Source organism: Berghia stephanieae, chromosome 12, assembly GCF_034508935.2.
Source record: "Berghia stephanieae isolate SIO BIC M18660-M18661 chromosome 12, UCSD_Bste_1.3, whole genome shotgun sequence".
Taxonomy (NCBI): domain Eukaryota; kingdom Metazoa; phylum Mollusca; class Gastropoda; order Nudibranchia; family Aeolidiidae; genus Berghia; species Berghia stephanieae.
The window spans coordinates 7555855-7568029 of NC_088371.1; the positions used below are offsets into that span (position 1 = coordinate 7555855).

The following is a 12175-nucleotide window of genomic DNA, read 5'->3' on the forward strand; positions in this document are numbered from 1 at the left end:
TAGACGCGACACTCTCTAGCTGATGATGACACATACCTAGTATTAGTAGATACTTTGTGTGAGATGGGAAGAACTTGCGAAATTGCGGCATCCATCCCTTTGATCTAACAATATAGACAAGTCTATGTCATGTATGGTGAGAGGGCAAGAGATGAATACCCCCCTCCCTCCCCCCCCCCCCTCTCTCTCTCCACTCTCTCTCTCATCGGTGTAGTCGTCGTCATAGTAGTGGTAGTAGAAGAAGTAGTGGTAGTAGAAGTTGTAGTAGAAATAAAAATAATAATAATAGTAGTAGTAGTAGTAGTAGTAGTAGTAGTAGTAGTAGTAGTAGTAGTTAGAATAGTAGTAGTAGTAGTAGTAGTAGTAGTAGTAGTAGTAGTAGTCGTAGTAGCGTAGTAGTAGTAGTAGTAGTTAGTGTAGTAGTAGTAGTAGTTAGTAGTAGTAGTAGTTAGTAGTAGTAGTAGTAGTAGTAGTAGTAGTAGTAATAGTAGTAGTCGTAGTAGTAGCAGTAGTAGTTGTAATGGTGGCGGTTGTTGTAGTAGTAGTAGTAGTAGTAATAGTAGTAGTAGTAGTAGTAGTAGTAGTAGTAGTAGTAGTAGTAGTAGTAGTAGTATTAGTAGTAGCAGTAGTAGTAGAAGAAGTATAATAGACTGATAGTTGGATGGATTGATGACCAAGTTAATCGACCATGAAGTTCACACACTTTCATCACACCCTCACAGCATTTTGTTTATTTATTTTTATGTAATTTTTGTTAACTGTCCAAGAAATGCCAATGTTTACTGTTTTCTCATATTATTTTACGCTGCCAGTTTTCCGGAAACCCCGTATATCGTCAGTCTCTCTCTACGTGAACGAGACTTTCCAAACAAGAGAGGCCTTGCTATTCATCAAGGTCGGTTGTGCGATGGTGGAAAGACTGTAAGATCGCGCAAAGGATCCCTCGCGGACCTAATTGTCCAAAAACAAAAACGCAAAGACAAGGAAAGCGAACTTCCTCGTGTGACTATCGAGGGTGTACAATTGGACAATGTCTACTCCTTTGAATACCTTGGTAGTCGTATCAGTGCGATGGTGACGAGAGGGCTGATGTTGAATACAGAATGTCAATAGCACAAACAACATTCAACTCTCTATCCCTTATGTGGTCCGATCACTGTCTGTCCCGCGGAGAGAAAATCAAGTTGTTTGCCTCTAGTGTCTGCTCTGTCTTCACACATGGTTGCGAGGCTTGGCGACTTACAGAGGATGTAACCAAAACCGTAAATGGCTTCAACAGCCGATGCCTTTCCATCATTACGGGAGAGGACTACAGAGAAACAGCAAAACGTCCCGAATTCGACCTGATAACTAGTGATGAGACACAGGCTCCGCTTTGCGGGGCATATCTTACGCTTGGACGCAGACCACCTCCTGCGTCGAAATTTTATTGTCTACTTGAAGAGCTCGACAACTAGACCGGCAGGCACTCTACTACATGGGTTGGATTATATGCCCATTGACGAAATTGTGACTCTTGCCAGAAATAGACGTGAATTCCCTGTGACCGTGACACTTTTATGCTGATGTAGCATAGCACCTTATAGGTGCCGTACTAATGTACAATGCAACTCATACATATATAGTCCCTCTCTATTCTCGATTCATCCGATAACTGCTTACATCTTAAATACGATGGCGGCGATTAGCGGGGGATTAGCAAATAAAAAGTGGCTGTTGTCCGGTCTGCTCCTTGTAGTCTGTGGGTATTACGCAGAGCACAAGCTTCGCCTTTTCAAATATATTTCTTTTCTTATCGTGGATTGGCCAATGATGATCATATGACTCTTCTTTGTTCGTTTCTAGCCTCGTTTCGGTCAATTTCGTCGGTCTCTTCCTCTCGCCCTCCATTTGCTTCCGAACCAACATTTTAGAGAATCCACATCTTCTTTACTTTTGAACAAGAATAATGCCGGTGAGTAAATTCATCTGTCTCGTCTTTTTCTAACATTTTCGTAATCTATTGAAATCAAGGCGCTTCTTTAAGTCAAGTAGCTCTGCTTCTTTGAATTAAATATTTTGAGTAGATGACAATCATAATTTAGGAACAAAGAAACGCCATTTTCTACAGCAACCGGCGAGGAAAAATTGCCATGCTTTTTTCTCTCTTTTCTTTCTATTCTGTGTTGAAAGGGAGAGGATGTAATATTATTCTTATTAAGTATGTATTTGACTTGGGGCCTTTACTGTTTAGCCACCATGGTGTTGTGAACCGAGGTGCTAATTTTGGTACCATATGTCTCATGATTTTAAAGGACAAAGGACAAAAGCTTTCTAATTTCATTAACTCCTGCAGGCAGATCCCGATTGGGGAGAATTGAGATTGTATTTCTCATTCTCAGAATCAGAAATAAAGCAAATGAAAATTATTATTCTCAATTTTTAAGTTGGGAGGGAGGCCTTCCGAAAGCTCCTACATCCCCAGTATTCTTTTTTTTTTTATAATGTTCTTTTAGGGGGTTTGGGAGGGGGGAACTTTTAATTTTTAAGAAAAAAAAAGTCATCACCCCCCCCCCCTCACAAACCCTCTACTAGAACATTATAAAAAGGTGGCGTTTTTATGCACCTCCGTTTGTGTACAAAAACGCACCGTGTTTATGCACCTCCGTTGGCGGTGATGGTAAATTAATGAAAATGTTGCTGCATACGTCCATGAGGCCATGAGGTTTAATAAGTTTTAGATTGTAGTTTAGCACGCTGCTTAGTGATTGTGTACGTTTATACAAATACAATGATAATATATATTAAAGAATAATAACGATAATTTAAAAAATCAAAAGTAAAAAGAAACATGGCACACAAATAGGACTGATCTCAAATAAATTATAAATATGTAAATAATTTTAGAAAATTAAAATCGGAAGTTTTTTAAAAACATGATAAAAAGTTTTTGAAAAAGAAAAACAAAAATAAATAAAGAAAAAAACAAACAAAAATGTCTTTCTCAATAAAGTAAACTTTAAAAAAAAAAATGTCTACAATGGGAATCGAACCCAGTACTTTCAAGCTTGTCCACTGGGCTACGGAGCCACCTGACTTCATATTTAATGTCTTTCTAAAACATTATTTTTCCTTCAATGCAACTTCTATTTTCTGGTTTTATGTTTCGATTTTAAAAATTATTTTTATATAAATTTATTAACAAAAGCATCTTACAGATGTCACAATATAACTTTCGCTGTGTCTAAATACAGAAACACAATATTGCTGATGAAATTGGGTGGGATGCGCATGCGTGACGGAGGTGTATAAAAACGGTCCACACCGTCAACGGAGGTGCATAAAAACACTACGTTATAAAAAAGTTTTCCCCCTCCCATGGCACATGGCCTTCCGAAAGCTCCTACATCCCCAGTATTCCTTGTTTTCTGGTAGGGTTTGGGAGGGGGGAGACTTTTAAAAAAAAAATGTTTACCCCCTCCCAAACCTCCTACCAGAGAATTATAAAAAACAAAGATACTGGGGATGTAGGAGCTTTCTGAAGGCCTCCCCAAATGGTAGTTACTATCGGAGTCAGAGATGCAACTGCTTCAGGTCACAAAGTCCGTCAGTTAATTAAAAAGGCCTTGTTTTTGTTTTTCGGCCTTTGAACTAATGGAGTGTCTAGGTACACGGTAACTTTAGGCAGTTTAGTGAGCAGCAGTGGCAGTGGAGTCGAATTGTGACCCAACTCGCCCATAAGAAAGTTAAGTTGTGACTGGAAATTGCCTGGCAATAATCACAGCGATTAAAGCAGGGCTGGTCCTAGATTTCTTTCTCTCGTAAAGATGCTAGGGTGTCAAAATATACGGTAACCAGGCATCTACCCTAGGATTAGGCACTTAAATGAAGGGCTAAATCTGTGTCACAGTTCTCCCATTCACCTGTGTGACCGCTAGTTATCGTTTGTGAGCTGCAGGCTAAAACCACGGCTTGGTTAAATTGAGATATCTCTGGTATTTATTTACAGAATTGGTTAAATTAAATACCAAAATAAAGGGCATTGAACGCCCTATCATTTGGTACAATTACCGTTTCCCTCCTTAAATTCATTTAAAAGATATTGTAATGGAAAGATAGCTTTATTTTAGTGGGCCAGAAAATCAAGCCGTTTATCATCATTCATGAAAAAATTCCCTTAAAACATAAATAATCATAAAATTCAATCATTTTCCTTTCCAATGATACCATTTTCAACTTTAGAAACTGCTTCCAGGATACCCTTTGAGCATTCCATAAAATCACACTCATTTCAAAATCTACCAAAGTAACGCCATTTCAGCTTGGACTGCCGTGGTCAGCGTCAGTCATTGGCTCCTAGCCTTGTGACGTCACAGTGTTTCAGGGGAATCCCCTTTCGTTTTTTCAGTCAGCTGGTGCCCAATTTCAGGCTGATTCCTATAGTAATTTTTTGGGTGTTTTAAGGCATAAAAAATTGAATAACTCTGCTTCTATATAACCTAGAGACAAAATTCAAACGGTTTTATCATCGGAATGGTATACTGCATCATAGTAAACCAGATTTTATACTGTCATTTGAAAACTGAATTTTCATTTAAGTGCCTACTAGGATCTACGTACACAGTAACTCTGGTAACTGGTTTGCTGCTGCAATACATTGGATGGACCTCGCTGTGTGTGTGTGTTTATTTTAAAAAAATCAAACAATACAATTTAACCTGTAAAAGGCGATATTCCATCTTACTTTAGTCTAGCACCAGATTGTTCTGGTGGAATGAGTGTCATTTTCGAGATTGATGAATCTACGATGGGGTTTGTAGTTTTTTGGGCCCAGTGTCACTTGCGTTGGAATGGGCTTTAACTCTTTCGTTCGTATGCATGTAAAATCGAACAAATTTGTTTGATTTTCCATGAGGTTGAACTCAAGAGTTAATAGGCTTTAAAATAGTAGTCGACTACAGTTCTTAATAAGTACTTGATCATTTTAGTCGCTCAAAATGATTCTTATCAATAATGCCGGTAACCTTTTTTCTTCTTTTCCCTTTTTTTTTTCTTTTTTTTTGTTTCTTATATTTAGTGATTGATAGTGAATTTACTTATTGGCATTTATTGTTGATATTGACCAGTGTCGATTATTTCACATCCCTATGAGCAAAATGGCAACTCTCACTGTTCGACTGGATTAAAATGCAACACTCATTTCAGCTCAATTCAAAAAGTTATTCAGTCCTATAAATATATGATGGCTACTACAACCAATTCAGCTCAGCAAATTTATTCTTTGGTTTTCCTAGCCGAATCGTTTACATAATCAGAAATTGTTTTTGACCTGCGTGTTCCTTTCGTGCCATGTCATTTTATTCAATGCTCACCTTTTGCTTCGTTTAGAATTCCAAGAAAGTAATGAAACATTCACTATTTGTTGGTTTTGATATATTTTTTTCTTTTCTCCTCAGTACCAAGGAGGTCACTATGGTGGTGGTGGTGGATACGGAGGAGGTGGTGGTGGATACGGAGGTGGTGGTGGTGGATACGGAGGTGGTGGTGGTGGCTATGGAGGAGGTGGTGGTGGATACGGGGGTGGAGGTTTTGGAGGTGGTGGCGGTAGTCGCTTTGGCGGGGGTGGAAGAGGCGGACGTGGAGGTAGCAGAGGTGGTGGTGACCGGGGTGGGTATAACAATGATCAAGAAATGGACCCCAACAGTGAGCAGTTCAGGAAGCTTTTTGTTGGAGGACTTAGTTATGAGACAGATGAGAAGGGCCTTAAAGAACATTTTGAACAGTGGGGTGAAATTGTAGACTGTGTTGTCATGAGGGATCCCAATTCACAAAGGTAATTTTTTAAAAACTCTCTTGTTCAAAGATATAGCTTATGTTTTCCCTTCACATCTATTCATATTTTCTTTAGTTCTCGTATATATAACTTGGATATCCATTTTCTCGATACCATACCTGCCGAATCTTACGAATTTTCCGTAATTTTACGAATTTGAGACAAATTTCATGGCCAATTGCGAAAATACGAAATTTTATGGAAAATTACGAATTTTTAACTCAGTAATGCTTAAATAATGATGATAATAATGATAAGAACTACTAGTACTGCTATTTCTACTACTACTACTACTACTAATGGTGATGATAATAACAGTACATTTCTACAGCGCATAAGCATAATAATAATAATAATTATAATCTTTATTGTCCAAATAGGCAATTAGGTACTGTTCTTTATGATGTAATGTAGAAGTGGTCATCAATGTTAAATTGTGGCTGTTGGAGATACTTATATTTCATTGTCAAATTACTAAAAATTGACATAAAAATTAGTAAATTTGAATTTTTCAATTTGGCAAGTCTGCAATACTCGGAGGGTTTTACTTTTAGACTGCATTATAATCATGTATTCAATTAATTATTTAGTTATTTAGTCGTATATGACCATTCGTGGTGTCAGATGCTCGGCATTAGTGTTTCTTGCAACGAAAGTAAGCTTTGTTGGGCGCATGTTTGATTTTTCTCTCTCCATTATTGTCCCTTTCTTTCTGAGTGGGGTCTTTTGTCCTCCCATGGTGGGCAGGGTGGTACTTACTGAGTCTTTAGAGTATCAATAATAGTTCTAAATTGTTCCAAAAGTGGGGGCTTAATGCAGTAAAAATGGGGCTTGGCATTAGTTCAAAGTTTTCTTCCTCTTTTTACTTTTTGTCGCCATTGGCACTGTTTAAAAAAAAAAATTTATTGCCTGAATTTGAAATGATTGAACTCTATTTTTCTTTTTGTTATTGGATGAGGAAAATGTTTGAGCCCAAATTGGTTTGTGTTTAGTATTTTGTTCCTTTTTAAAGCTGTGACATTCGTTTTTATACATAACTCAAACTCAAAATCATGCCAGGTTTCCCAATTATGTTTTTAGATTCAAAAGTATTTTTTTGGCATTTGCAGATCAAGAGGATTTGGCTTTATCACATATAAAGAGGCCCCTCAGGTTGATGAGGCTCAGAAGAATAGGGTACACAAAATAGACAACAGAGAAGTGGAGACGAAGCGGGCAATGCCAAGAGATGTAAGTGAAATGTTTTAACTTCTAAAAAATACATGTTTGCACACATGACATTTAACAAGAGTAAAAACTTTTTCATGTGAATTAATTTCCACCATATACTCCCTGCCCAAATATGCGTCAACAAGAGCGGATTTTTTGGCCTGTTATTAAAAAATGAAGACAATATGAGGGGGGTGGAAGAGGGATGAAAATTAATCTAGAGGAGTCCAATAGCCTTCTGTTTTCTTTTTGAAAATAGTCTTCGTATTTAATACTTAACATTGCCTCTTTCTATATTATGATATTGAAAGTATGTCCTCACAGCTCTGTAAAAAAAAAAAAAAACACATGTTAAAACATAAATAACTTTTTCTTTTCAGTCTGGTGGCAGTCAGCAATCTGTGAACAAGATGTTTGTTGGTGGTATGAAAGATGACACAACTGAGGACATGATTCGTGAAGTATTTAGTGAATTTGGCGAGATTGAAGTTGTGGATATTGTCAAAGAAAAAGGCACTGGCAAAGTGCGAGGCTTCTGTTTTGTTACCTTCAATGATTATGACCCAGTAGATAAAGCTGTCTGTAAGTCTGTTGGTTTTGCCTATTTTTTTTATTTTTAAAAATTTTTTTTAGTATTTACTCTTGTTTATACTTTTGTAGCATGGAATAAGTCTTTACCGTATAATTCTGTGTCCAGTACCAGAAGGAGAGATGTTTTTGTATGGGATATGTACTGTTATATATATACAGTAAAATTACTTTAAACCGAAAACTACCTTTAACCGCAAAGAATTTAATCAATTGTACTAGTTTCTTCATTTTCTTTGTACTAATTCTTATGATGAACTGAAATACTTCTAAGCAGGACTTTCTTTAAACCGAAACAACTTCCCTTTCTCTCTCTATATTTTTCTTCAAAAATTCGGGGAGGCCACACGTCTGGGTGGGGATCCTGACCTCCCATAGTGGGCAGGGAGGTACATACTGTCCTTCTATCCCCTTATATCTGTTTTCCAACATGCTTTCTGTCTTTGTCTTGGAATGAGATTACTTGATTTTTTCCTGGCACTGGCCGGAATCCTGGCCGGGAGGGAAACAGTCAAATGCATAGTTATTGTTTTGGGAGATGATATTTTTTTTCCTTGTAAATCATCTCTCTGTTATGTATTATTATTTTTATTTTGAATTTATAATGTAAGCATTTGAGTGTATTCCTCTTTGTTTGGTTTTGTGCTTGTGTCTGGATGAGACTTGTAGGTGATTTCAAATTAAGTACATTGGTGGTATGCTCTTGGAATCTACATCTGATCACTATTTGTTCTCAGTTCCCCTTTGTCTTACTTTTTCTTGGGTGCTTTAATTGTGATTCTAGAACTTTTTACTATCCCATTTTCTTCCTTTTTACTGGCGCTGATATAACCTAAATGTGTTGCAAGCGCCGTAAAACTCTTAAAAACAAAAAACAGAGGCCACACGTAATAATGCCCGGCGATATTAAACAGCGTAAGTATAAGATGAGGGTGATGGGTGGGGGGGCAAACACTTCAATCACTGCACTTGGGCTTGGCCAACACCACAGTCGCACAGACTGGAAAAGGAAGACAGCGGGTGACTGGCAGGCAAAAAATATGGAAAGAGGGGGAGTTGGGGAGTAGAGTCACGCAAGCGAGATGTTCTCGTTCGTGTGTTGATGCTTTGGAACTGACTGGATTTTCAACACCACGATATTCTCTTTTCATTTCATAATCAATCTCTTCATTTTGTCTCGTCCTATTCACTATAGCTATCTCTATCTATCGGTCTTTGCCATTAACTCTTTTCTTTTAGTCTTCCTTCCCCCCCCCCCCTTTCCACCGTCTCTCATTCCTTCTCCCTCATCGCTCGTCCTCTCTCTATCTGCCTCCTCTCTGTTCCAACAATCCCTTTTCATTTTATAATGTCCTCCCGTCCTGGTAACCATCTCTATCTATCTGTCTATCCACTAGCTCTTTATTTTATTCATCCCCACATTCCATCCTCCCATCTCCAGTCAACACGCGTTCAGCGAATCATTCGAGGCAAGCGCACGATCACGCTCACGCCCACAACACCACAATCTCCTTGCCTCTGACAAGCTCAATACAATTATCGGATGAATCTAACAAGTTAAATTATTCATTTGACAAAATATATCATAAAATTAAGTTCATAATGAAGCAAGATTTTGAATTTCTTGCAACATCAACTCAAACAACAATCGTGCAGCGCAAGCGGCCATTTTGCATAACTTATGACCATGTGATCCCGAGGACCAATGAGAGAGAAGGATTCAAGGGGATTTCCATTGGTAACTATGAATGGCCTACTTCTGTTTACATAACTCGAATTTGACTACACTCTTTTTTGGGATATAATTTTTAATGGGTGAAAACAGGGTCTACTCTCTTTAAAAATTAATTTTATATGCTTTTTATATACTTTAAGACCGTTTTTAATGAAAAAGGTACGATTTTATAATAGAAAAATACCTTAAAAAGTAGAAAATTGAAAAAACGCATTATGACTTTTATAGTCACTTTTCAAATATAATGGCCGTTTTCTCAGTTCAGCCAGATGTACTTTCCGGACTGAACCGTCGCGCGACATCACATTTGTGGTCTTGTGGTAACTCGCCTTCAGATGGGGGCCAGTCCTAGACGCTGCCCTGCCACCCGAGCAGGCAGGCTTCAGGGAAGGGAGGTGCACTATGGTACAGGCCATTGCCCTTACAGTCAGAGCATATTGAAACAGGGTTTGAGAGAAAATAGCAAACTGGTGCTGTATTTATAGGCTTATCAGTGGTGTATAATAAGGTGCAAAAAGACCTTGAAGCTGTTCTCTTCAACCTTAAGGGAAAGACAATTCCACGTCACGCTGGGAGACGCTATGAGTAAAGTTAGGAAATTGAAGATTGGGGTCCCTCAGGGTTCGGTTCTAGCACCAATGTTGTTTAACGTTTACATAAGCGACATGCCGAATACTTCTTCCCTTAGGCTGGGATATGCAGACGACTGGGCACTCGTTACTCAAGGTAAGATGTGGACCCGTCTCGAGAGCGTACTCAGCGAGGATGTCAACAGACTCAAATCTTAATTCAACAAGTGGTACCTGAGGATGAACACTTCGAAAACAGTGTGCCCAAATGTAATGAGTAATTAATCTCTTATAACCAATAATTGAATGGAAGACAAAACTATATGCTTCTATTCCATTGCATTCTATCGTTATTTATTACTTCGAGCTTCAAGCAGCAACATTAGCACTGAATCTGATTTAAAGCATTTAAAGAGAGAATTAATAAAAATAAGGGTAGAGATCACACGTTTTAGATTCACACAGTTTTGTTTTGTTTGTTTGTTGTTTTTTTTTTTGTTGAAATTTTTATTTTTTTGGAGGATATTTTTGAATCTTTTTTATGATTCTGTAGCAGGTTTGTACTCTTTTTATCTTTATCATAATTAATTATCAATTGTATCTCCCCCCCCCCCTTTCTTCTACCCAATCCCCTTCCTACCCCAGAGTGACGGGATTGCCCAGACACAACTCTTGGCCACTCAACACAGCAAAGAGGCAATCAGAAATGCCCAGGCCTTGACCGACTCGGAGGCCAGACAGGGGCTTATACGTCTGGCACAGATTCTTCTGGAAAGGAAACATTAGTTACAAATACACTTGTTGCTTTTTTTCTTTTTTTTAAAAATTTGCTGCTGATTTAGTTGTTTAATTAGTTCAGCTTAGATAGAAATAATTAGATTTGAGTTTCTTAGCAGTCGGCGTACAGAAGATAAATGCTGATACTTGTACAATACTCGCTGTATTTTGGCTCGCTGAATTCCATCATGCTCTTCAATACGACACACTAGAGCTGTGTGACCAAATTTATCTATTTAATATATTGTTAATTCCCATGAGCATCGGATTGTGGCATGCTCTGATTCTAGCATGATTTTTGGTTTTTCCCCCGAGACTGGTAGAAGTATTCAGCGAGAGCTGTGCTATTTAAGGCAGCACCTAACTTAATGTCGTTTTTTTTTCTTCTGTTTTATATGATAGAAATAGGCAGTTATTTAATTATACTATTTTAAAGATAATGACAAAATTTCGAGTTTGTTGTTTTTTGTCTTGTTTTTTATTTTTTTAGAATATTCATGACTTTAATTTTGAGAGTATCAACTGATTAATCATATTCAGAGGATGAGAGACTGGTTACAAAAGTACCGAAGGAGCAGCTTCTAATAGAAAAGAAAGATAAATACTTGCTTATTACAGTGTACAAATTTGATGTTGCATTAGGGTAGATCACGATAGAGGAATGGCTTAGATCTTGGGACTTTTCGAAATGGTATCCGTGGTGATTGTATACAAGATTATTCCACTGTAAGCTTGAAGATTAGCTAACATGTTTGTCCAAAACAATAGACATACCGTCAAGTGTGTAATTTAAATCTAAACTGACATGTAATGAATAAGACTTTTTACCACTATATTGGTAAATTAGCTGTTATGTTGCTCTTTCTCAAAATGAAAAAAAAAAATGAAAAAATTGGTAATTTTTGGAGTCACCACAAAGTTTTCTTGTGTAAGTGAGGAATGGAAATTATCAAAGATTAAGACCATGTTACACCGTGATGTCATTGCAACAAGATGATTTAGGAATTCTGTATTTGAAATGTTACATTTGACTATTTTATCAAACAGAAACTGAACTCGAGAAAGTATTCGTATTTTGCAATTTTACTGACGTATTCCCATCTCTCCATGTGGAGAATAGAACATACGGATCTTCTACAGGCTGTCCTGTTGAATGTAACAGTAAAGGCCTAAGTCCATTATGCAAACCCCTTTTTTTTTCCTTCTCTGTCTCATGTGTCATCCTTTCCATGTTTCTCTTCGTTTTTGTAATTGTAGAATTTATAATTTCACTTATCATCACATATTGACTGAATATGCTATTATGTTTTCTTATGATAAATAAGCCACATATGTCTTGAGTTGTTTGATTTATATACCGATAAGATTTTAGTGGCGAGCTGGATTTATACCAATAAGATTTTAGTGGCGAGCTTGATTTATACTGATAAGATTTTAGTGGCGAGCTAAATCTTAATTTTTTAAAATTTGTTGTTAATATTACCA

The 12175-nt window shown here is 37.4% G+C and overlaps 1 protein-coding gene and 1 long non-coding RNA gene across 2 annotated transcripts; both read left to right on the forward strand.

Moving 5' to 3' along the window:
- The first annotated feature begins 1809 nt into the window (after positions 1-1809).
- On the forward strand, positions 1810-9604 carry LOC144958327 (heterogeneous nuclear ribonucleoproteins A1 homolog). The gene is made up of 5 exons (XM_078890235.1): positions 1810-1954; positions 5436-5812; positions 6922-7042; positions 7402-7602; positions 9545-9604. Exons 1-5 carry the CDS (start codon positions 1949-1951, stop codon positions 9587-9589), a joined length of 750 nt encoding a protein of 249 aa, XP_078746361.1. The 5' UTR covers positions 1810-1948; the 3' UTR covers positions 9590-9604.
- Positions 9605-9608: 4 nt separating this feature from the next.
- Positions 9609-12159, forward strand: LOC144958328 (uncharacterized). Its single transcript, XR_013642396.1, has 2 exons — positions 9609-10183; positions 10559-12159. It is a non-coding gene; the product is annotated as an uncharacterized LOC144958328 (long non-coding RNA).
- Positions 12160-12175: the final 16 nt, after the last annotated feature.